Source organism: Zootoca vivipara, chromosome 1, assembly GCF_963506605.1.
Source record: "Zootoca vivipara chromosome 1, rZooViv1.1, whole genome shotgun sequence".
Taxonomy (NCBI): domain Eukaryota; kingdom Metazoa; phylum Chordata; class Lepidosauria; order Squamata; family Lacertidae; genus Zootoca; species Zootoca vivipara.
Genome location: NC_083276.1, coordinates 44,835,050 through 44,861,442, shown reverse-complemented (window position 1 = coordinate 44,861,442; position 26,393 = coordinate 44,835,050). Strand labels below are relative to the sequence as shown.

Here is a 26,393-nt window from a genome sequence, read left to right as displayed (position 1 = left end):
TTGTGGGGCTGTTGATGGTATGGTGTGTGAAGAATATTTATTTCATTTTATACAAAACGTATGTGGGATTTAAACTTCAGTTTGGCAGGGGTGTATCACCTTTTCCTACTTGCTTTATAATGGCAAGCCAAAGACACTTTAGTAATTTGTAGTATCTTACAACAATTCCTTTGTGAGCAGACAGCTAATTCCCATCTTGGCTGTGAGTCCTGGGAGAGCTGTTCCCTGCCCTGCAAGCCTTGTCCCACTTGGCCTGGGAGGACCTGGGCCCTGACTGACTTCAGCTACAAAAGCTGAGGCTGCTGAACAGACTTTGGGGCTCTACTGACTGAGGTGGGGGGGTTCTTGCTGTTACTCTTTTTTTGTATTTTTCATGTTGATGTTATGATTTATATGGGTTTTTTAATGTGGTTGTGTACTTTTTGATGTTTTATTGTTTATGACTACTTTTAATGTTATAATTATGTATTTTTCATTTTGTAAGCTGCCATGAGCATAGTTTTAACTATGGAAAGGTGCCATACAAATAAAATTATGTATATATGTTTGAAAAATCTGCTGATTAATTTTTATTTGCATTTTTTTTGTGCTAGTTACTCCTGGCTGTACTACTTTAGCACCAATACACACATCCCTTTTTGTAAACAGATTATGAAAAGGGTGTAACTAAAGTCCATGGCAAAGGTTGATATTTTTGGCATATAAGCCCTTCTCTTATTGATAAAATGCCAGAGAAGGCTGTGTTCAGTTATGAGATGGGAAGCAGCAGGGTGGAAGGGGAAGGAGAGAAGGCTTTTCAGATATCTTGCCTTCCTTTGATTGACTTTGTGCACACCAAATTTAATCTGGACATTCATAGTTGTTACGTTAGCCTGGTACATTCTCTTATTTGTCTTTTTTTTAAAAAAAAGGAAGATGAATGCCATTTTCCCAAGGCTCCCTTAGGCATATCCCTCTAAAGCAGAGGTTTTCAACCTCTTTTGAGTCCATGGCTCCCTTGACCAACTGCATTCTTTCTTGTGGCACCCTTGTGGGGCTCAGGAGCCCAGTTATGTCACCCCTTGCCTGCAGAGCTGGTAGCCCCTCACCCCTTTTTGAACACCCTTGTGGAGTATACCCTCAGCCTCCTCTCCTCTACCCTCTCCTTGGGAATCCTCCGAGCAGCCGCAGCTGCTGCCCCTGGTCTCTGAGCTGCCGTCCCTACCCCAAAGAAAGGTGCCTCCTCACACTATCCCACAGGGGCCTGGGAAGCACCCCCTGGCCAGCTCCAGAGGCACCGTTTGCCTGCTGAGCTTGTAGCCAGGTGTTCTGCAACAAACAGCTATGGATGCCTTTGGGAGGCAGAGACGCAAGAGGGCATCAGAGAAGGGAGGGATTCTAAGGGGGGGGCAGAGGCCAGTGTTGCCCACAGCACCCCGACCATCATTCAAAGCACCCTAGGGTGCTACAGCACACTGACTGAAAACCACTGCTCCAACGGCTCACTTGAGGTGGTCTGGCTTTGGCTGGAAGAATACCTCAGAAATGTCTTCCCAAAAAAGAGAGAGAAGTATTTACACATGCAGCAATGCCAGCCCCAGGCTTTTTAATCACTTGAGGCAAAACATAATGGTGCACATGTCCCCCACCTTTGCCACCACTGGAGGCAACCAGAGGTGGCCCAGGGAAGCTTGAGCGTGCTAAAGGTGCTGAGAAGGGGGAAAGGAGGTTGGAGAGGAGCAGATGGTGACAGCAGTGGCCTTGCTATTTCCAGGCAGCAGCCACAGGTGACAAACTCAGGAGGCAGCGAGTGACGTGCTTCTTGGCCTTCAGAGGAGCTCCTGTTCTGAGGTAGCAGAGGGACCGTTCCCCCTCAGGGGGCGACTGGGATGACAGCAGCAGCACATATTTGCAGACACAGGAGCAGCAAAGGTTCATGAGGATCCCTTCACCTTCCTTTCCGGATCTGCTGTCCATGGGAACTGCCTCGGGGTAATGGGTGGATAGGCCCCCTCCCTATTGGGGAAATGATACTAGACTAAATGGGTCATTGGCCTGATCCAGCAGACTCTCCTTATGTTTGAGGTGCAGGTAAACGCTAAACTCTGAAAGTCCTTGTGCTGGGCTTCCACAGCTGTGGCAGGTTAGCAGAATCCCACCAATGGTATTTCTCACAGAGAGCCCCAGTAGTTTGAAGTCTTGCTTCTTGCTAGAAATTTTCTAGATTTGTTTTAGTTTGCTACTGATACAGCTAATCTTTCATCTGAGGGATTCAGATACCTAGCTTGTCTAGGGAAAAAAAGGCACCGTAATTATTTGGTGCCTTGAGTTCTTTTGTATCTGGAGATTCAAATCTTTTACTTGGGTATGATTTTTAAACTAAGGGAAAGCAGCCAGTGTGAAGTTGCTCTTGGAAGCATAAATCTCCCTCTTGTTTCCAATATAATACTGAGTATTGCATGGCCAAGAAAAATTATAGGTTCAGCTTCCCCATCTCCTAAAAATTATGGCACGTTATTTCTACTTTGTGGAAACTGAGCCAGTTCTTAAGAGCATTGCCACTTATAAGCTTTCTCCACTTTCTAGAACAGCTAAGTGACTTAAGGGGAGAGGAGAGGGCAAGGGGGGTGAGAGAGAGAGATGGTGCTAACAGGCTTTCTGTTATCCCTCAGATACACTGAACCCACCATGGCGCGCATTGTAGAAATGCAATCGCTGGCTTTAAGAGAATGAGGCTGTTCTGTGGTAACAACAAAACCCAGACAAGTCAATGAAACAGAAGCGTACAAGTGAAGATTTTATACAAGGAATGCCAAGGGTGGTCTCTGGGTGTGCAATAACATGGTAGAATACCTACATGCATGGGGAACATACAGAGGGCATGGACTACACAACAGGTTTCACTTGTATTTTCCACCACAGAGTCAAAAATAAAACACTTCAAAGTTATCTAGGTTGAAAAATCGCTACAAGATAACTTGTCCCACTTCTATCCCTTGAAGAAAAAAACCCCAAACCTATCAGCTTCTAGTTACAAAACACATATTAATCCCTGTAGAGTTTAGACAGCAGGAATGTACTACTACATAATCCAGTTCCATTTTGGCATGCAAGCCGGAAACTGTCTCCCCCCAAGACACAGCAAGATTAGGTAGATATACAGAAGAAATCAGCACACTTGTTCAGAAGGGATAGTCCTTTATAGCACTTAATTTCGTATTACAGTTCTAAAATAGGGGTCAGTCATCAAGGTATACAAGGTTATATTTTAATAAGTGGGAGAAAAAACAGTGCCAGGATATTGTGCCTGACCATCATGCCAAACTCCAGCTGTTACGAGTGACGACAAATCTCTGCCATGGGAATGTGCCATTCTCAGGAGTAAAAAGGAGAAGGGGATTCATTCTTCAGACTGATTGGGCTTCTGAAGGTCTCTTGTCATGGAAGCAGAGATCCACATAAAAGTCTAATGCAATAATTTTACTCAGTGGTTTGATCAGTGTCTCAAAGTGGTTTAATGCAGGGTTTTCTCCCTCCAAAAAGACAACCCCGCCCCCAATGTCATCAGGAGTATATCACTGTTTTCCAAGTTGGTTTATATGAGCGCTTTAAGGGTGGTTCACATAGATACCGCTAAGAATCTATACTTGGGACCATTTACAGAAGAAAAAATGACTAAGATGCTAAGCAAACACTACATTGCAGGTTTGTGGGTCTAGCCTAGTACTTACCTTTGCTCTTAGCCTGAAGATTTTTGATGGGGGGAGGGGGAGAAGAGTCCATCAACAAGGAAAACCAAGCATAGAGGAATGTGGACAAGAGAAATAAGGCCTCATCAGCCCAAAGTGAAGCTGAAATAGCTGTTAGAAGACCAGCTTTAAGTTTTGTGTTACATTGTTTGATTCCTCCCATACTTCCGCTGCATTTAGCGCATGGCCCTTCTAAGATTATCATCCTTTCTGCAGCAGCACATATTTTTATCAGGACCTATACAGAGCAGCTTCCTCATTTCTCTGGCTGTTTTCAGCCGTGAGGAAACTCCTTAGCTCTGGATGACAAGGCCCTATAAACAGAACAAAAGCCGGCTGGGGTAAAATAAATATGGGTGATGGGAGTTCCGAAGGGTCAGACCCAAAAGCTTAGGACTCGCTGTCCGAAACAGGGAGCATGAACAACGGTTAGTTCAAGGTGTATAGACCAAAGCCTTTGTAAGTCTAAGACGCTGTAAACAAACAGCAAAATGTTTCACACAAAAGAATTCCAAGGCACTCAAGAAGCTGTATGTTTGACCCCCATTACATTTCAGAAAACAGTTCTATTTACCTTTGCTTGTTTTAATTGTAAATCATCAATGCTTCATCAGCCAGCTGCATTCTTAGCATACTCAATAATATAGATATAGAGATACGTACTTTAAACTGGTATATAATACACTGGATTTTTGGATTCCTCATTTCACTGCAAGCTTCTCCATACACCCCAAGTTGGCCAAGTCCTGCAGAACTTGTTAAAAACTAGCTGTTCAGCAATCCTATAGAAATCCGCACATGGGGAAAAAGGGGCCAGAGATTGGGAGCATGCACTCTGGGCTGTAAAAGGTTAAAAAGGGTGACTTTTTTGTTTTGTTTTATCTAACCCTGAGAAGCTAAGGTGTTACGGAGGACCCAGAAAGGTAGGTAGGGTTAAAGGTCACCGGGCTTTTTATTGCAATTAAAGCAGACTCTGACAGGATGATCCCAGCCACGGGAAGGGACAGCTCTGCGCTCCAGGGAGCACTCGTCACAGAAACCCTGGCCACAGGCACGGCAGTGGTGCTTGGACAGCTTGATATTGAATTCCTTCTGGCAACTGTGGCAGTGTAAGATTTCATGGTCGGGCACCCAGTACGCAGGTCGGGCAGCATCCTTCACAAGACCTACAGAGAGTTAGGGGGGAAAAAACCCACAACACCATTTCTGTTTGTTGCCAATAAAGAGGAGGAGGGACTGTACAAAACCCACCTCTGCTTTTGCTGCCCTTAATGAAGGATTAAGACTAATCTATAGGATGGTTCAAGTAATTCTCAGGCTGTGGCTTATAAAGGATTAGTGAACAAGTTGTCAATAAGCCCAAGATTTCTGTTTTCCCTGCTTGCACTTTGGGGTATGTATGTATGGGAACCAGGTTTACAGAAGAAAACAACCTATTGCAAAGCTCTGCTTCTTAGCATTAACTTGGTGGGGGAGAGGGAAGGATGGCAGTACCTGTGCAGATTCTCCACACCTGCCACCTGGAGAGCCCTGGTCTTCTGCTTCACTGGGCTTTTATTTCACTTAATGCTACTTGGTGAGGGGGAAAGAAAGGCCTCCAATTCTATACATACCCACTGAACTGAGAAGCTAAAAGGTTTCTAAATGCACCAATAACACTTACCCAACGGGATATCAATGGCAGTCACTACAGCTCCAAGAGTGTTCTGCACAGCTTCACCAACCTTCCTGGCAATCACTGTCCCCCCTTCCTCATCGGTTGGAGCCTCAGGCACATCTGCATGACAGGAGTTAGGGCTCAGAGACAAAGGGACAACTCCAGCCTAAGTCACAGCTGTTCTATTTAGAATTAAAATTGATGTTCCCCCAGAAGTTGCAGCCAGCTGCAGTCAGTGGTTGGTCCCTAACATGGTAGGGGACAATGACTGAAATCCATAGATCTTCCATACCAAGATCTCCACCGAAGGCTACCTCCCCAGGACGATTCCACCAAAAACTGTTTTGTGGGCAGAATCCATGAGTAAGAAGAGATGAAAGCTCACAATCTACCTTTCTTGTTACCTTTACTTTCAGCTACTGCCAAGTGGGCAAGGCATAAAGCAGGGCTATATCCTCACAGCAGTGTGAGTAAAACTATTGTGCTTCACTACCCTATCAGTGGCCTATGTGTGACTATGAAGGTTTTCAAGGTAGCAGCAGATGAGAGGACTAACTGCCATAGGAAAATTTGCTATGGTTTCTCATGCTTAGGCAACAAATTGTTCAATCTGCAGCTTACTTATCTGTCCATGCTTAAAGACATGGGTTCTATATGAGCATGAGTTGGAAATGAGCTGAATATGGGAGAAACAGGTTCTTGATCCCCCTGTAAATAACAACAGGCCCATTATACCAGGGGTAAAAGGGCGACTGGAGTTCTTGAATACGTTGTAATGCCATAGGATCCTTGAGACAGTGGACAAAAGTGTGTGATTGGCATTATTTGGGATGCGAACAGATAGGTTCTGTTCTCAAAGAGGAGGAAGGTTTTTTGTGCTGTGGAGGGAGCTCTGCTTTCAGAAGTGACTGGCATGGCGAGGTAATGCAGTAGGACTGCCTTCCTCACAGCAGCCCTACTGCCAGCTACTGCCAGTGGCAAGATCAGGGGTGTGTGGGTTCACTGGCAGAGCCAGTCTGACACTCCCGCCATTGCCCCAGCGAAGTCCTTGCCACACTGACACGCTGTACCACCCCACTGCACCAGCCACTCCTGCCTTCTTCCCTACCACCACTGCCACTCTTGCAATGGCACTGTCTCACGTTACACTTCCAGCAGATGCCTGCTTTGCAGGGTAGGGGGTGGGGGAGAGAACCTAAAACACAAGGATCTTTGCTAGGCATCTCTTCAAACATTGGTTTAGTGATTTAAGAATGATGATGATACAAGTTATGTGTTAAGCTTTATAAAACTGCTCTTGAGAAGGAAGTCGATTTGTGAATGACAGTATGGCTAGCCAATTCAGCATCTGCTGAAAACCAGAACATCAGGAATCCCCTGCGTTTGATCGGAGGAGGAGAAGGTACATTTCATAACAGGCTCGCTACTGAATTTTTTTCACCTGTACAAACGCCATGATGCCCCGTTGTTGAATCAACTCTCATTTATCCACAGGTGTATAATCAACCTCTATAATACGTTCTCCTAGCATGAATCATGCACAAGTGTCTTGAAGTGATACGTTATCAGAGTCATCAACGGCTCTGAAACAGCCCTGGGCAGGTTGCCCTCCAAGCTCCCTCGCCAGCTTCCCCCTATCCTCCCACGCCCACAAAATTGAGGAAGTAGAAATGGCTGCCAACACTGCACACAAGGCTTCTCTAGTGAGCACCAGACTGAGTGCTGCCACCTCCTCCCCTTGTAAGTTCAGCATGGCAGCAGCGGAGATGAGTGGCAGCACTCAGCCTGGTGCTCCCCAGCAATGTGCCGAGCAAAGCAGCTGCCTGCTGCCATCTTTATTAATCCAGAATGCCTTGGGAATTCTGGGGTAATAAAAGATGGTAGCTGCTGTGTTCAATTAGCTCAGTGCTCATCAGAATTTTTTAAAAAAAAGATATTAAAGAATGACAGCACCAGCCCAGTCAGGTCTCCAGGGTCCATGGGCCTACACATATGCCCATCATGTTGGGTGTTGACACCGGGGATGCAAATTAGGGGTGGAAATCAACATTTTGCTATTACAAACATTCGGTCTGTGGAAGCATATCAGCTTGCCAGATGAAACAATGCCCATCCCCTCCCCGGTGTACTGTACTGGGAATTCTCCCAACGCCCCCCTTCTCCGAGCCAATTTTGTTGCGTGGGTATGGGGTGAGGAGAGGGGCTCCTTGTGACAGAGTTCATTGGATGATACAGATAGCTTCATATAAAATATTTTTAAAACCACCCGCAACTGTGATGAAAGTGTCGGTTTGGAACGGAGCAGCGTCAGGAGCAGAATGATGAGAAAGCATCAACAACGTACTTCCTCTGGGGAAGCTACTCAGTACATACACACTGTTCTTCTCTACTGCCATTAAATAGATTGTTTTCTTACAACCGGTGAATAAATCTATTGATTCTAAAGTTAAAATGAAGGAGATTTAATTCAATCTGAATAGTGATTTCTTAAAATTTAAGTGAGTTGTTTTCCTGGAGGAAGAAGAAGACTTGTATTGTAAATGCATTGAGAAATTTGGAAACTACAATTTATTATTATGCTACTTCATTTTGCTTTCTCATTATTCTGCTGTTTGGTGGGAATTGACCTCTACTTTTTGATACAGGAAGGACCATAGGTGTTAGTCAGGCCCAAACTAGACGAATCACTGAGCTGGAAGGGACAGGAGGTCACCTTGCCTGATGCAGGAAATGCAGTGCTACCACATCCCTTATAGGGATGCTTAAAACCTCTAATGAAAGAGATGAGATGTTGGAAATCCACAGCTAGATCCCCCCTGATTTATTTCATAAGCAACCAGAAGGCCCTGAATCAGAACATTCTCCCACCCATGGGGCAAATAGGGACTTTGAAGTGTATTTAGATCAGGTGTTGGGAAGCCTTTGGTCCTCCAGATGTTGCTGAGCTACAATTCCCATCATCCCTAGCCACTGGCCATGCTTGCTAGGGTGGATGGGAGTTGTAGTTCCACAACAGGTGGAGGGCCAAAGGTTCTGCACACATTATTTAGATCAGGCATCCCCAAACTGTGGCCCTCCAGATGTTTTGGCCTACAACTCCCATGATCCCTAGCTAACAGGACCAGTGGTCGGGGAAGATGGGAATTGTAGTCCAAAACATCTGGAGGGCCGAAGTTTGGGGGTGCCTGATTTAGATGATGCAAATAGCACAGGTTAACAGCTTCCTTCAGTGATGTCATCCCGATCCAATTCAGGGCCCCCATGGCTGCTTTTGAAGAATCAAAGCAAGACATCCGATCACAGATCTTCAACATCTCACATAGCCTGACCTCAGTCTCAGCTGGGAGATGACAAAAAGCAACAGAGACAAGCATTTTAAAGCACAACATGATACACAAACACAAACACAAAAAGTTATAGGTTCCCCCCTTTGGTTCACACACCTACTATGGTCAGGATGGGATTACCTAACTGAATGCCCCTGCCATCATAGCAGCCATCGCATACTCGCACAGGTGCGGGGCCCCAGCCACGTTCGGGGACAGGACGGGTCTTGGATGAACAACCATCACAGAAACCTTCTCCACAAGCCCGACAATGGTGTTTGGTGTCATTATCTTTAAAAGAGATGCCACACTTTCTGCAATTCTGAAGGAGATAAAAAACACGTCACAAGTCATTGGACTAAGTAGTTTGGTGAAAGCAGGGTGAAGAGGTATTTTTAGTCTCTCAGTCAGCTAAATTGGTGGTGGGAACATCTGGCCAGCAGGGAACTCAAGCCATATCCACTTGTTTACTACACCTGATATGGCACTATGTGTGTGTGTGGACCAGGAGTGCCAACTTGAATAAAATATTGGGTGGGCCAAGGTAAGCTCCACCCCACATAATCAATCACAAGTCACAGTGCACAATCAACTTGGGGCCCCCAACCCCCTCAAATATTTTTTTCTGGGTGGGCAAAGGGACCTCACCTCTAGGAGCGGGTTCCTATGGTAAGGAGTCAGCTCTCTGCTAAAGGCCTCCTGAGACAAGCTAGGGCAAGGCAAGCAGGTGCAAAGGGGGTCATTAGCATCTACTGTAGCCTCAGAGCTAACCACACGATGGACACATTTCATTTTGTCATGAGGCTCAGGACTGGCACCTGCGTCAGAGGTGCCTGTGGCACAGCTGTTGAGCCTTGAGCAGAAAGGCTTCTTTCTTTTTTCCTGGTGGGAAGCAGGAGAGTGAGAGCCCTCAAAGGGGGAGACTGCACACAGGGCTGTCTCACTGTGTTTGCTGGAGGCAACAGATTTTTAGAACACAACAAAGGCATTTCATCAAGCAATGAACCATCATTTCATCTCTTTGGAGAAAGAGAAGTGGGGGGGGGGGGGAGGAAAACGGCTTCTCATCAACATGCAAGTATGATGAATGCTAGATACCAGAATCTGGGAATTGGGTTTCCAGTAGGCTGGAGCGATTTGATCTGTCAGCCAAGAGGTCACTGCTTTTGTGGGTCCCAGGCTCAGTTCAGACACTGATTGTGCCATAAAGTTCATCCCATCTATGAGGCGCTGAGCAGCATTGTTGTTGTCTTTCAGACTGCAATCCGTCTGCAAGAAAATGGATATTCAGTACAATTAACATCTCATTGTGCATGCCTGCTGCTGACCTGCTGACCATTACCAAATATTAGAAGAATATATATTGGCTTTTATTTGGAGAAAGGAAGTGACTCACCGGTGTAACCACATAAGGAAATTAGACACCTGTTACTGACTGGGACGCCCCAGATCTTCATGTAAATTCCTTAAAAGGAATTCAAAATAGGAGCTCTGTCTAGGGGCATGGAAGATCCTAATGCATGGCTCTCGTCCCTTGCTTTGCTTTGGAATGTGTGGCCTAAACACACTGGGATGGATCTTAATGGAGAGATAAGGAGATGAACCAGGATGAATACAGGAAATATTTTTTGAAGCTGGGCAGGAGAGATCTGGTTTACATATTTCTCAATCCATGTCTCCAAGACATAACATGGTGGCATCAAACTTGGCTTTAATGACCTGGGCATGTAAAACTTCTCTCATCGCCAACATCTCCTGAAATGGGATGATTTGATTTAACACAACAGGGGTGGATCGCCTGCTACTGTGGCAGCCTAATCGTTTCCCCTTCAATTAATAGGACAAGAAACAAACGTATGCAAGTGGACTTACACCTGGCCAGATGTGCACAATTTCTGTCCTCACCACGGTATCCACAGGGTCTTGGTTGCCAAACCAGTACTGTCGGCTGCGGTACACAACTCCGCAGTTGGGGCACTCGATCACATACCTGCAGTCAGGAAGGAAGAAGAGCTGGTCACTCGAGCATTCTCCAGTGAAGAGAATAGGAGCAGGGAAAGATGAAGGGGGAAAACAGCTCCTCTGCTCCTGTACTCACCCTGACCAGGCATACTTGGCAAGTCCCATCCAAGGGGAATCAGTGGAAGCGGACGTTTTGGGCACCACTCTAACTTCATTCCCACGTTCATAACAGGCCTGGAATGCAAAATATCAATTAAAATTACTTATCTTCAGATCTCAAAGTCCATGCCTTCCACATACAATGAAGAGTTATGTGTTAGTTTCCCCCAAAATGGAGGCAACGAGGAATGGCATGGTTTGAACATATGCACGAAAACGTTAACAGCATTAAAACTAAGAACTTACTGTTCTTCAGTAGACAGTGGGTGCCAGAAAACAGGCCAGGGAAAAGCCTACTTCTTTCTAGCTCAAAGCTGTGAAACCTTTGACCCAACAAAGTGAACTCACAGCCCAGCAGAGGCTCAGAGATCCTCTTGTTTCTGCCTCCAACTCCAAACATAGTTGGGTTGTGTAATGTGCAGAGGGAGGGGGATGCAGAGTTTGCTCCTTAACCTCTTCAAGTAAGTTGACAAAACTTCAAAAATACAGGGAATACCCATCACAGGTTGCAAACCACCTTGCAAGCTACAATACATGGATGGATGAGCTACATTAATCTTAGCAGGTTATAAACTATGCAGGCTCTTCTTGTCAACCTCTCTTTCGCTTGCTCCACTTACCTTGCATGTATACACTCTGTTATCGTACTGATGGGTGTATCTACACCGATTCTTGGCTTCATGAGGCACCCCTTCTTTTGAATGGTTCATGCTGTTTTTACATCCACATCTGGAGTTTCAAAGCAAAGCACATAAATACTCAAAAGGCAGACTGACCGGAAGCTCCCCAGTGGACCTCTAAGGCTCCCAATCATTCTTTTGCAGTTTTGGCTTGCATCGGTTGCTCTTTACAATTACAAGCCACATGCAAGCTACACTGCTTCAGCTGGGAGTCAGATGACTGGCAGATGGGCAACCCTGCCCAGCTGTCAAATGTGGCCCATGGGTTGTTGGTTACAATTGGATCTGGCCCACCAGCTAAAAGTGGCTCCCCACCCCTGATTATACAGATTCCAGGTTTATGATGTTACCCATTGCCTTACACACTAAATATATTACAGTGGTACCTCCAGTTACGAACGGGATCTGTTCTGGAGGCCCGGCCGCATCCCGAAAATTTTGTAACTGGAGGAGCCCTTCTGCGCACGCACGCAGCACAATTGAACACTTCTGCGCATGCAGCAAAACCCGGAAGTAAACACTTCCGGGTTTGCCGCATTCGCAACCCGAAGTTTACATATCCAGAGGGATACGTAAGCAGAGTTACAACTGTACAGTAATGTTGGATTTTATTTAAAGATAGTGAGATCATTTCGGAAACAGTGTTCTCCCAACAACACAAGAAACAAAGCAAATTCCCAACATGAATAACCAACCGCAGAATTTCTCACCCAATTTTTATGTAAGTGACATTGGCAACTCCCTATTTAAAATGGGCAATGACTGGGTTGCTTGTAACATGGTCATTATATTGTAATATATAGCATCATTCTGACACTGTAGATCTTATTCAAATAGTGTTCTTCACATTCCACCTACCCGCAGCTGAGACATACGGAGGAACAGGTGAAATACTCGTCTGGAAAGAAGGAGCTGTGGGCCATCTGATCATCTGGGATCTCACCGCAGAACCTATCACTCAGTGCCTGCAGAACACACAGAGAGAAACCAGCATTTATGGATTGGTATAGGAGTGTGAAGTGCCTCTTATGTGTTATTTCAGGGTGTAGAACATTTTCGGCCTGGCATGTCAGATCTTTCTCTCCCCCCACCCTGCAAGGCCAACTTTAACAGATGCACACAGGGCCACTTCCCTGACAAGCATCTGATGGTTCCACTAATCTGTCAAAAGGGAACTGTGAGGGAGAGGCCTGCTTTGCCTGCATGTTCCCCGCAGGAAACACAACACCTAGCAGGACAGAACTCTCTGCTCACAAGGTGATGAGCAGAGGGTACAATCCTGCCCTCTGCAAGGGTCTGCTTGGTCAGTGTGTTCTTCCTCAAGCTGTAGGGAGGACCGACGAGGCTCTCTGCTGTGGCGGATATATATATATCGTGATAGATTGAGGCATTGTGATGTTTAGCTGGTGATATATTGCGATGTTGAAAACCAGATATTGCCCAGCCCAATCTTCAACAAGGATGGAAAGACTGTCAGAACTGTTAGGTTCTAGCCATATTGCTATTCATTTATTCTTTTCGTAAACCACTTTGAGGTTTTTATTACAATTAAATGGTATTTAAATTTCATAAAATGAAAATAAATCATAAAACCCAAAATTTCCAGGAAAGAGAAAGGGAGGCAAAGAGCTTACTCCTACATTGGCAGCCTATTGGCAGCAATTTAGATGGGTGACTCTTATGAAAGTCCATGGGAGAGACTTCTCCCCCCACCCCCTGCTCACAAAGATTGGATGTAAGGATTGCAAAAGCACCAAGCAGACCCTGGAAACCTTTTAGACTACAGGGGTACCATTGCCTGGCCATTACATGCACTTTGGCAGAAGCAGAACTTTACAAACTCCTCCCTGCTGCACAGTTATTCAAGCCACAAAATCTCTCTTTGGTTCAGCAGGCAAGAACCGTAGATTAAGAAAGTGCAACTGATTGCAATTCAGATGAGAAACTTTTCTTCCTGCAACAAAACATTAAATACCTTGTGATCAGAAAGTGTATACTTCACACTGCAACATCCATAAATAGGTAAGCCATGAATGAATAATGAACATTAAAACCATGGGTAAGTATACTCCTCACATACTGTAAAAATGCCTGTCAAATCATAAACTGAAGAAGGAGGGGTTGTGGAAAAAAAGAGTTAGGCTGCAATGCCATGCACACTTTCCGGGAAGTAAACCCCACTGAGCACAGTGTAAATAATCATAGGATTCTGAGAGAACATGTTAAGGATTGTGTTGTTAGTGACACCACCACAATAAATGTAGGAGCGGGGTTGTAGGTCAAAAAATATATCTTCTCATTACATGGGAAAGATCTAATTGTATAATAAATGCTCAGTGGAGGATGTGTTGCAGTAAAACTTCTCATTGTATATATATATAAACTCTCTCCTCCAAAAACATATCCATCCTCATTTTAAAATACTCAAGCATTTGCTCACACACTTTCTCTGTCAGTCACTCAGACTCTTACATTGTCCCCCTGAAGAGCTGTGCTCTTGACCTCCACTAGTTCCAGATGTTACATCTTTGCTATCTACAGATGAAAAACCATTTAAGGAAACTGAGGAAAAAAATCAAGGCAAGTCAGAGAATAGGTTGTTGCCTGGAGACCATGTCCTGACTCTCAGTTACCCTGGCAACAAGAGGGATCTTTCCATTGTACTACAGCAGCTTAGTCCCGCCTTGCTTAGCCATTTATGGTGCATTACTACTAGTAGAAGTGCAGTGTCTGTAGAAACTACATTTGCAAACACTGGGGGAAAGTATTAAAGAGCCATGGGCTGGATAAAGTACTCTCTTCACCTACTCCACAAACCCAGTCCAGAGTTTCTTCTGGCCTTTTTTTAAAAGAAGAAAACAACTCACAGAAGCTGATGTGCCCCGGGCAACTGGAATAGTCAAGAAGCGCAAATCAGACCTGAGTGTTAGTTGTAAGCCTGCCAATGTCCTCAATTTCCCTCGGCGTCAGCCTAACTGGAGGCGGGGTGTCCATTTTCTCTTGGCATGGCTCACTTGCTGTAATGTTCTGGGTCTGCCTACTCTTCAGGAGCTCTGCTACACTGTCTACTCCAGTCTACTCTCGTTCTTTGCTGTTTTGCTTTATATTATGGGAGTTGCTCCGTGGATAGGAGGAGTGCGGACGACTCTGCATTGGGACGGGGGTTGGACTTTGATTGTCATCAGGTCCCTTAGAACAACTAAGAATGAAACTGGAGGGAATTTGCAATTTGAAATATAGCCACCTGCCCCCCAGAGCTTCTGGCTGTGGCGACAGAATCTGTGGTCCTTGTATAGAGGAACAGTAATTCACCATCTTACACTTACTTTGAGTGCCTTGTAGATAACTCCTGGAGGGCGGGGAGAACGAGTCGTATTATTTTCTAGCTGCTGCTCCACGGCGTGCCTGAGCCCAGAGAAATCCGTTGGGGGGTTATGTGTCCTTGTTCCTTTGTAATGGATCGAGCTGAAGGCTTCAGGGAAGAGCCCAAGTTTCCGGAACCGATCCTGGACAAGTTTCTCAGGCACCTCAGAAGAGTGATCTAAAAGATTCAATCACTTTAGCTATAGTATCGTGAGGTTTGCACACGTATTTAGGTTCCCCCCCCCATACGTATTTACACATATTTGCATGTGCATTCTTGATCGAAACAACAAATTCTCTCCTTAATAACAGGAAACACCTAGACTAGATCAAAGCATAGGCTGGACCCAAAGGCTACCTTCCTTTCCCAGAAACAACATTTCTGTGAACATAAGGGCCTTCAATCCGATGTTGGGGCAATTTCTTCCAATCCCTGCAGCCCACCCCCCACCCTATCACCTATGCTGTTCTGGAGTAGATGGGGGGAGGGGGAGGCTGGTAAAAAAACTAGCTGCCCTTTTCTATTAGAAGATGACAGGATCACTGGATCCAACTCCATGCTGCCAGCACATACCTTTAAAAAATGTAGCTTACAAATTGTTAACCTAAATAGATTATTAGAGGAAAGAAATGGGGAATAGGACAAAGATGCCCTTTATAGGAAACCTCACCATCAATATTACATCATTATTTAGACGCAGGTCTGCAGAAATTTTAGTGCCATTGCCTTCAGTTGTATTGAAGGCCTACTGATGGGGTCTTCCCACATTGGTTTTTTTAAAAAGTGTATCTGCTGCAAGGTGCAACTGATGAAAGCCTCTTCCTCCTATAACTGCATCAACTACTTGTACTACCATGGTCTATAAACAAGGGATTTTTAATTTATATAATGCCACTTATTTTCTTATGTGCACAAGTGGTGGAGGAGGTTTTTGGGTGGGGTTTATTTTTTTAGCTACTCTACCTATTTCTGTAAAATCAATGGCAATGACAAAGAGGGTGTTTTCCATTATACTCCAAAGATGGCAGAATCATCTCCTGCAAGAAAGTTCCATGAACTTGTTCTTGAAACTCCTTTCATTCAGATCCGATCTCAGCTGCTGAATGTACCAGCTGGAGCATTTTCCGCTGCTCTTTAAAATGCTTATTTGACTGTTTTTACCGTTTACAGCTTGTTTTATGAAAAAATTGTTGATTATATTCTTGCTTCAAAGCTCTGAAGCATACCGGTATTATTGAAAGGCAGATTTTGAAAACTTTTAAAATAAAATAAAATAGTTTCTGCATCTTTGTCAGTTTTTCGGCTATCTCACTGATGTTCTCCAGAGCTACTGGTAATGCTCAGCAAAGTCAGTCCACAGGGAATTCCTTTCCTTTTAGTGAGGGGCTGATAGCAGGGACGTACATACTGCCAAGCTTTTCATTTTTAAAATATGTATAAAAGTACTCTATCATATGCAGGCAGGATTTGCATCTATTGGATAATTTAGTCTGCTTCTGTTAGGTATCAAGGGAAAAACTATGGAAGACAATGAAGCCATGCTTCCTGCCACTGGAAATTCTGATCAACCCTGCCTCTGGTTTTTGAGATTTCAACAGGTGGTACACACACACCAGTACTTTCATCCCTAGCTTTGCTGCTAGATCTAGAAACTTCCTTCAGAACGATGAAATGTGAACCCAAAGGCCATATTTGCACAAAATACACATAATCCAAGCTAACTGGCTTATGCTTCGCTATTTTCCAGATGCAAACTCCCCACACATTCTATATTCTAGATCAGGCATCCCCAAACTGCGGCCCTCCAGATGTTTTGGCCTACAACTCCCATGATCCCTAGCTAACAGAACCAGTGGTCAGGGATGATGGGAATTGTAGTCCAAAACATCTGGAGGGCCGAAGTTTGGGGGTGCCTGTTCTAGATAATGAGCTAAGTCAGGATTCAGACCCCAAATCTTCCACGCGGCAACACCCAACTCTGGCTTGTGTTATGATACAGATCCACCGCAGATCCACCGCAAGTGGATCCATTGCAGCAACCAATGTGCGTCTACTCACCAGCACCTAGTAACTGTGTGTATACAGTCTCGTGGAAGATAATGACTCCAGGGCCCAAAGTGGACAAGGGAACATCCAGGCCACAACGGGCTGTGGTTGCCTTCAGTTCTTTGGTGAAGTGTTTTAGGTAGGCCTCTGAGGCATCTCCAAGAAATTTGAAGAGATCGTTGTGAAGTCTGTCAGCATGAGTACGGTAGATGATAAGGTCCGAAATAGCCAAGACCTTCAGAAGCAGCCGGGTCCTCTGACTCAGGTTGACAGTGGCCCCCAGAAGACCCTCTGTGTCAATCACCACCATTTTGTGGACAGGGTCATAGGCTGCCCAAACCCCTACCGTACAAGACTCCTGAGCGGGAGATGTTTTAAAAACTTCACGGCCGTAGAAGAAAGTGTGGTTAAGGGTATGAGACTTGCCATCCCCAGTGTTCCCAAAAATAGACACCACCTTTACATGCTGATCAGGTTTGCAGTCCAGTTTCCTGATAAATTCGTCTTCGTTTGCCACCTTCCAAAACAAGAAGAGAAAGAATTGCGTTAGAATTTTTTAATGGAAAGAACCCACTGCTAATACGGTGCTACTTCTGGGACGTGACTTGTAACTGCAAGTGACATTCTTTTAGCCAGTAACACTCTGAGATACTGGTGCCTGCTAAAAACTTTTCTGTTTAGGCAAGGAATGGACAGTAACATAGCTAGCCCATATAGGCATATTTGCATTTCTTATCCTGCCTAAGGATGTCACATCTTAGCAAGAGGGGCAAAAAAATTAAATGACCGGGCAAGGATTTATTCCTTTACTTTTACTCTATTTTAAAATTCCTAGCATTTAGAAATCATTCTGTTATTATATTTGAGCGTAGTTGAACTATGCTGTTATCATACCTCCAGGAAAAAATATGATCCAATCATAGATTCTTTGTCACTTTAATTACATACAACTGACATACAGTTTTCCAGTATGGAGTGAGTCAATGAAAATGTGAACTAAAACTATGAACTATCAGAGGCAGGTCTTATATGAATGGATGTCATGTATTTTCTTTGTCCAATCGCAGCATCAATTGACTTTGTCAATGAGATATGAAATAATACATATCATTTGAAGCATATATCAAATAAATTGTACCATCTTTCTTCTCCTTAGCAGGACTCCTCTACATCTAACAACTGCATGATAGGCAAAATTTTGGGGACAAGGCTTTTCCTGGCATACAGCTGCAGCGAGAGGAAAAGTTTCATCTGGTATGTTTCTGCTTGTCTTGCAGCCTTTAAAAATGGTACAGCAATTCTCTACAATGTACACTATTTAAATGAAGGTAGATATTTTGAGGGAGAAGCCACAACTGAATTCTCCTCTACTTCTTTGAGGTTGTTAGAGAAGCAGACTCTCCAGGTTGCAAATTGGCAACCTTAATTCTCAAGGATCCCCTTTCACTGTCGCCATTATGTTTATTAGAAAAGAGAACAGATGTGCTGCTAAGCCATAACTGAAGGTCTTATAACCAAGCCACTGGAAGGAGCTGTTTGTCCTCACTGATGTCAAAATCAACCTTGACATTTGTTGCATTAGAAAACAGCTCCACCCACCCATTAGTGATGAAAAAGCTAGAAACAAGGACAAATAGGTTAGAAAATTGAGGCTGCATCCTACAAAAACTTTCTTGGGAACATGTCCTATTGAACACAGTGAGATTCACTTCCGAGTACACTTGCTAGGCTTATGTTGTTTATTCAACACCTTTTGAGGTTGCATCAGAGAGATACCTCTTTCAAAAGAACTTTCAACTTTCAAAAGATATAAAACAATAATGATAAAAAATGAAAATCCAAGACAGCATGACAGCCAAGCTATAAAAGAGCTAAAAACCGCACCCCACATTAAAGTCAAAGTTAATAGGTGAATCATTTTTTTAAAAGCTTTCTCTAAAAGGACATTCGTAACTGCTTGCTGCCCATGAGCTATGACACCCTTTGTTGTTGTTTAGTCGTTTCCGACTCTTCGTGACCCCATGAACCAGGACACGCCAGGCACTCCTGTTTTCCACTGCCTCCCGCAGTTTGGTCAGACTCTTGTTGGTAGCTTTGAGAGCACTGTCCAACCATCTTGTCCTCTGTCGTCCCCTTCTCCTAGTGCCCTCCATCTTTCCGAGCATCAGGGTCCTAAGGAGTCTTATTCAAAGTCAGTGGAACTGCACCAGTTTGTAGATGAGGAACCATACCACTGACTTATCTAGAGATGGGAAGGCCTGGGAAAAAACTGGAAAATTGGGGAGGAAACCAGGGTCCCCCCCCATTTTTTTCCAAACGGGAAAAACCAGCTTTGGGGGGAAAGGGGGGACGACGACTGGTTTTCCCCAGTTTTCTGGGTTTTTTCCAGGCCTTCTCATATCTAGACTTGCCCAAGAAGAGAACAAAACTTACAATGTGATTTACAAGCCCGTAAGCTTTCACACTTTTGTTAGGGCTACCATTTTATTTCACTTTTGCTGTTCTTCTGCTTTCAACAGCAACCTCATACGCAGAACCCAACCCAATCACACTTTTCCTTATCTCTGTAACAGAAAAAGCTTTACCTCAGTGTCAGTCACTAGCATTTGACTATACAATAGAAACAGTATAGATGGATAAGGGGAAAGCTATTCCCTTATCACCGAGTATGGAAACTGACAATGGATGCCTTACTTAGCAAGTGGCCTTATACCTAGTCCGATTGTTTGGTCCCTCTATTGTTTGGCTTGAACAGCCCTCCAGGGTGTCAGACGGGGGGCATTCTCAGCCCCACCTAGTCAGTCGGTCAGATTTGTTTGTTAGAAAGCATGGGTCATAAATGTCCAAAAATGGTATATGTGGTGAAGCCATAGTGAATTTGATGCAGGAATCAACCCTGTTCATCCAAGTAAGAAATTCCCAAACACCCAAATTCTGATGAGCAATGTTATATATATATATGCCCTACTTAGAAACAACCACAATTTTGAACAAAGAGAAAAATCTACATGTACACTGCATGGCATATTATGATAGATAATATATATCGCTGATATATATCACTGATTATATATATCAGTGTGGGTTTAAATAGTGGTGTTTGGGAATTTCTTACTTGGATGAACACAGTTGATTCTTATATCACTAGTGCACATGGATTTTTAACAGATATTATTTTTTACTTATAAATCACACTGACAAATTTGTGTAAAAAAATACAGTAAACCAAGTGACAAGAACATTGTATTATATATTAAAACAGGAATCATTCCACATGTATCACTGCCATTTGGACAGTTTCTAGGGCTGAAACATAATTGTCCAATATATTCAATAAAGGGACGGACACACACACAGACACGATTTGAAACAAATAGATTTTCATCAAGAGTGTATAAAGAAGGCTAAATATCGAGTATGAGTTATTGTAGGATAAGAGGTCAGTTCAAAAGCAGAGGAAAAAAACCATTTCAGGTGTATGTAATGTAACAGAATACCTTTCCCTATTAGACATATTGTACTGAAACAAGGCTGAGGGACCCAGGTGGCGCTGTGGGTTAAACCACTGAGTCTAGGGCTTGCTGATCAGAAGGTCGGCGGTTCGAATCACTGTGACGGGGTGAGCTCCCGTTGCTTGGTCCCAGCTCCTGCCAACCTAGCAGTTTGAAAGCACGTCAAAATGCAAGTAGATAAATAGGAACCGCTACAGCGGGAAGGTAAACGGCGTTTCCATTTGCTGCTCTGGTTTGCCAGAAGCGGCTTTGTCATGCTGGCCATATGACCTGGAAGCTATACGCCGGCTCCCTCGGCCAATAATGCGAGATGAGCGCGCAACCCCAGAGTCGGTCACGACTGGACCTAATGGTCAGGGGTCCCTTTACCTTTACCGAAACAAGGATACTTAATATAAGATACTCCAGGATTTGCCTGTTGTAGGGTATTGGATCTTTAAGTGTGAAGAACAAAATAGTATATTCAGTTACAGTTTACCACATGAAATCCCTTATTACTAAAGGACATTTTTAAAAAACTTAATATTCTAGATCTGTACAACCTGTACAAACAAAACAATTTTTTAATCCTAAAGATGGTAAAGCTTTTGCTTTAAGGGATTTCATTACAGTACATGTCACTCCACACATGTGATCTATGTGATTGCATATCCCTGTCCCCGTGTATATGGAGGAACAAAAAAAAAAAAGGTGGAATTTTGGAATTATGGATCTTTGAGCAGTAAGATCAGAACTAGAACAACTGAAACTTTATTACTTCCATATTTCATGGTATACAACCATACACCATAGCATTTGAGGTTTTTGGCAAATGAGCAAAATTTTCAAATCCTCAGCAATATTACTCAGCAGGAGTCATATTGAATGGATACATTAAAGACAGTTTCTCCCAATGGTTTGAATTAAAGATTTGATTTCACAACTTTTCCGGAATAAGGTCAATCTTATACTACGCCTTCCCACTTTGGGTCTATTTTGATGGGCATTTATGTTATTTAAAACTTGTATGGAAGAAGTACTGTATGTCATTGTCCCGTCAAATGAGTGAAGGTTGTCCAGCTGACAAAACAGAGAAGTGATAGTAGGCGAGTTTCCTTAGGTCAGTAATGTTGCAGTAGTATTTCAGACAGCTTGTTTTGTTCTAACTACTGAAGCACAGTTAGAAACTAATAAATATGAGTTGTTGTTGTTGTTGTTTTGTTGCTATTTTAATGTGATAAAGCAGGGAACCAATGTACCTTATAGGCAAAAAAAAATTATATAAAAGAAAATACTTTAAGTTAGAAGAACTGCAGCACACAGCTATCTAGAAAAAACAATTGCACTATATAATTCAAGTTGGAATCCGTCTAAGAAATGTAGAAGTTGTTTTTCATCTGTAGGAGCTTGAAAATGGATGTTTTACGGGTGATTTGTAGTATATGTTATTGTTGTAGATGATTGATAACTTTTATTATTAGTACAGTATGTGGACTATTTGGATATAATTTGGGTTCCCATTTGTTGTGCAAACACAAACCCGAAGACAACAGTAAGCTTCCTTAATCTTAAAGGGATATTATATCTGAGAGTGTGATTTTGGCAAGACTCTCTACAGCAGTGTTTCTCAACCTTGGGTCTCCAGCTGTTTTGGGACTACAACTCCCATCATCCTCAGCTAGCAGGACCAGTGGCCGGGGATGATGGGAGTTGTAGTACAAAAACAGCTGGGGACCCAAGGTTGAGAAACACTGCTCCACAGGAACCCATCATTCTCTTTGAAACTCCTTACTTATATGCTCAACCTCAGCCTCCCTTTAATTTCCTTATACCAAGTAGGTTAACTCTTTCAATGGATTGCAAAACTAAGAACTCTGTAAGCATGATGATTAACTGCCATGATAGTCTTGAGGTCCAGCACACAGCACTCTCAAACCTGAAGAGACCATGCAAGACACAGTGCAGAAAAACAGAACTATTATGCAGGCACCATTACAAAAGAAATTGGAATGAAGGTTCAATTCAGACGGCCAATAAATCAGCAAATATCTGTCTGTTTACAACTTTACATCTTAACCAACCTAAATTTGCATTGGTCAGACTTATGCAGTTCAAAGCTGCTCGTGGACTTTCGAATTCAAATCCTGAGATCTCAACTCCTCTAGTAGCCAGACCAAAGGTTCCTTTCTGTGACATCAGAGCAGTTAACCCAGTGGCAGCAAGAAAGCAAAGAAGCCATTGCTTCCTGACTTCAGTGTATGCGACAAACTACAGACAGTTAGGACAGATTTAAGTGACCTTGGCCATGACCTCATTTGTATGTATTTGAACCAAGTGGCTTTGTTAAAGTTTGCAAGTTGAGGAGTGGGAGGGAAAGTGGGGCTGGGGGGAAGGGGAAACTGATTTTGCCATTGCTAATTCTTGTTATATGTGCTACCGTATATATAGGAGAGAGAGAGAGATTTAAATGCAAGGCACATATGTAGAGGCTATAATAAAATTCTTTAAAGTCTGAATTGAGGCTGTAATGTTAGCTACTTACTGTGCATCTTGCCCACTCAAGAAAGTATCCACCCCGCAACTGTCAAGTTGAAAAGTCACAAAGAATAATCCTATACTATATCATTGGGTTTATTCCCCCCAATATGATGCTGCCTTGAGTCCCTCAGATAAATCATGCAGATTTAATTGTCTGCCTTTCACAATTCACAACATTTCTTACCTGGATCTCCTCTGTTTCATCTACCAACAGGAAGCTTACAACCTTTTCTGTCATCTTCCTCCTCTTGGTCTCCTCATCCATCCCCTCCTCCTCCTCGTGAGATTTGTCACCATGGTAAACAGTAATGGGGTGCTTCCTCTTGTTTCCACCCGCATGAGTCCTCTTCTGACACTCTACGCAGAGGTTGATTTTGCATGCTTGGCACCTTATTGCTGCCCTCTGTCTGGAGTTTATGATATTGCTCTGCATGATATTCCCACTGGCAACCTTGCAGGTGTCACAGTATGGGACATGGCCGGCTTTAATTCGGGTCCGTTCATGGTTTCGTAGCCTTTCCTGTCTGTGTAGTTCTTCTTCACACCGCTGGCACTGCAGGCTTCCACACTCATCGCACTCAAAGGTTGCTTCATCTGTACCACTGCAAGCATAGCTTTCCTGGCACAAAAGGGCAGTATTCAGTCCCTTATCTGCTGTTGGAGGCTGGGCACTCATTTTCAGAAATTTTACTGTTAGCTTTACAATTTTTTAACAGATATGTACATTGGGTTTCCAAAGGATTCGAATTTGTATTTATCTTAGCACTGAGGAAACTCTGCATATGTTGACATTTCTATTAAAGCATGTGTCCGTCTTGATTTTCTCTGGTCTATAATGGTATCATTACATGCAAAGCCAACGTAAACACTGCAGCTTTCCACAATTAAGGACAGGCCCAAATGAATTATGGGCTTAAAAGTCACACTGAGGTTAGATATGTGTAAGAAAAACAAGGATATGTTTCTAAAATGCAAGTCAGATCTTTTCCCTGAAAGGCCTGAAAAAGAAATAGGAAAAAGATTTATAAAGATGACATCAGTGGTTTTATATTTAAGAAAAAAACAACAACAGAAAATTCAGACAATATTAGTAAACCTTGTGCTTTCCTGCCACAATTCAACTCTCCTGAACAATGCAAAGCACTTGTGGACATTTTCTGGATCTATGCTTTTTGCAAAACAAGAAATGTATTTGTCGGCTCACAGCAATGCTATCTCAGACAAGATCTCTATTTCAGCTGCAATTATATCTGAACAAACTAAAGTTCATCACACAAAATAAGCAGAAGGGCTTTTATAAAAGTAAGTGGCATAGGCCCCAATTCCATGTATATTCACTCAGAAATAAGTCTGACTTAGTCTGGTGGCAGTATACAGTATAGGATTACAGCCTTAGGAAGCATGGAAACAATCAAAGCGTCACATATTTTTAAACCCTACAGTCTGGGTTTTTATTTTTTCCAGTGGTGAGTATCTACTTACCTTAAATTAGGACAATAATAAATTTAAAACTTAAGTCAAGCAAATGTTTAAGCCAGCAAACGGGGTGGGAGGGAGGGTAGGGGTGTTACAGTAAGACTGTTCCATCTGTTTACATTTGTGACTTATTTGCTTCCAAGACAGGATCTTTTGCCTTAAAGCACAATATTTATCGGCCCACATTACCTAAAAAGGGGCAAAACATATACCTAAGGAGCTGCTTACTTAAGGTTACTTTAAATCACAATAGGAAAATACTGCTATATACTAAACATTCCTTTTAAACTAGTAGATCTTCTCATAAACAACAACGGGGTGGGGAGGAAACAGAATAAACGAAATGACAGGGTCTGCCTAGGAGTAAAATATCCCCCCAACATCCCGATCTATTGTTTACAAAAACAGTAGGCACCTTCCTCCTCCTCTTCCTCCCTGGAAGTCTTAGTGACTAAGTAATCAGATCACAGTCTCCTCCTCCTCCTCTGAGCTTCAAGGATCGAGCTGTGTGCAGATCCTTCCTCTCCCCCGCAGGGTTAGGGTTTAACTTCCACAGTGCCTGAGCCCCACCATGTAGACCTGGGACCCCCTAGAAGGGATCGGGGCCAGTCCAAAGCTCTTCTCCTTCTCCCCTTGTTGTCAGTCTTGATCAGCTGATCGCAGGGAACTTCAGGGTTATTTTTTTTCTAAGACAGGAAGGTGAGCGGTCGAGGGGGGAAAGGCCGGGTGCATTGTGGGAATCGTAGTGCTCAGGGGCGGCGCTTCAACGCGTTCGGAGCGGAGGCAGAACTACATGTCCCAACATGCACTGCGGAGAGAAGTTAAGCCGACTTGCACAGCATCCCGGGAGATGTAGTTTCAACAATCCCTGGGCTCGTAATTGTGACAAGCCGCGGCGACAGAGTGAGGTTTCGTAGAAGGAGGAGGAGAATGCATGGGTGGGTGTGATGTGGCGTAACATGTTGTGTAATGCGGAGGGATAAAGAGAGATTATCGGGTAGGGGTGAAAATTCGTATAGATGTAAGCTCTTCTTCGCCTTTATGGAATATTAGGGTTTACTACGGCGCACCTGGGAGGCTCTGTTACAACCTCCTCCTTGCTCCCTTAGCCAAACTGAACTCCCAGGTGCGCCGATAAACCTCCCCTCTGGTTTATTCCCAAAGCGAGGCTTCCTTCTGGTTTGCCACGAGTTATCTTTAGAATGTCAGTTTAGCCGCAAAAACTTGGGATCCCAAGGGCTGCAGGAGTTGTTAAAAGAAAGCGCTTCGAACCTGTTCCATCTTTTTGATGGATGATGAACTTCTGTCCAATTGCTAGCAGGACTTCCGTATACAGTAACTATGAGTGAAGTTGGTCCGTTAAACTTGGCTTTGGCAGAAAACCCGTAGAGTTGGAATGGAACCTGAAAGTGATTGCGCTATATAACAATCTGATGAAGGATGAAGAGGATGTCAGGAGGGGTCTGCAGTCACAATACAAGGTGCACTAAAAAGGAACAGATAAAATGGACTATAGAATTGTAGTTAGAAGGGACCTCAAGGGTCATCTAGTCCAACCACCCACAATTTAGGAATCTGAGCTAGGTCATACATGACAGATGGCCATCCAACCTCTACTTAAACCTTCAGTGAAGGAGAGTCCACCACCTCTTGTGGGAGTCTCTTCCACTGTCGAACAGCTCTTACTGTCTTCTTGATGTTTAGTCAGAATCTCCTTTGTGATTGTCCCTCCTATACACCAGTTCCCAAACACACTGATGTAGAGCACACGCTCCCAGAATAATTGTACTCTGAACTAAAGCACCTGAAACTATGGTTATTCATGGACCTTAAGGTCCTCTGCGGGGCGTACCAGGAGAGGCGGTCCCATAAATACGAGGGCCCTAAGCCACAAAGGCTCCATGCAGCATTCCTCCTGGTTGGCTCAGGTGTGTCTGAGTGTGTCGGCTGATCCTTCTTTCCTAGT

General features: G+C 43.7%; 1 protein-coding gene across 2 annotated transcripts; it reads right to left on the bottom strand.

Annotated features, from left to right (window-relative positions):
- Nucleotides 1–907: 907 nt before the first annotated feature.
- ZFYVE1 (zinc finger FYVE-type containing 1) lies at nt 908–25,123 on the bottom strand. 2 transcript variants are annotated; one of them, XM_035112931.2, is made up of 12 exons: nt 24,843–25,123; nt 23,136–23,949; nt 16,935–17,439; nt 14,839–15,053; nt 12,371–12,477; nt 11,453–11,561; nt 10,810–10,907; nt 10,584–10,701; nt 9,810–9,980; nt 8,829–9,033; nt 5,392–5,505; nt 908–4,894 (listed from the first exon to the last, which is right to left on the bottom strand). In XM_035112931.2, the coding sequence occupies exons 2-12, from the start codon at nt 23,625–23,627 to the stop codon at nt 4,662–4,664; spliced, it is 2,367 nt and encodes a 788-aa protein (XP_034968822.1). In that variant the 5' UTR covers nt 23,628–23,949; nt 24,843–25,123; the 3' UTR covers nt 908–4,661. The 2 variants fall into 2 exon arrangements, with proteins under 2 accessions (XP_034968822.1, XP_034968832.1); XM_035112941.2 differs by having other exon boundaries at nt 8,853–9,033.
- Nucleotides 25,124–26,393: the final 1,270 nt, after the last annotated feature.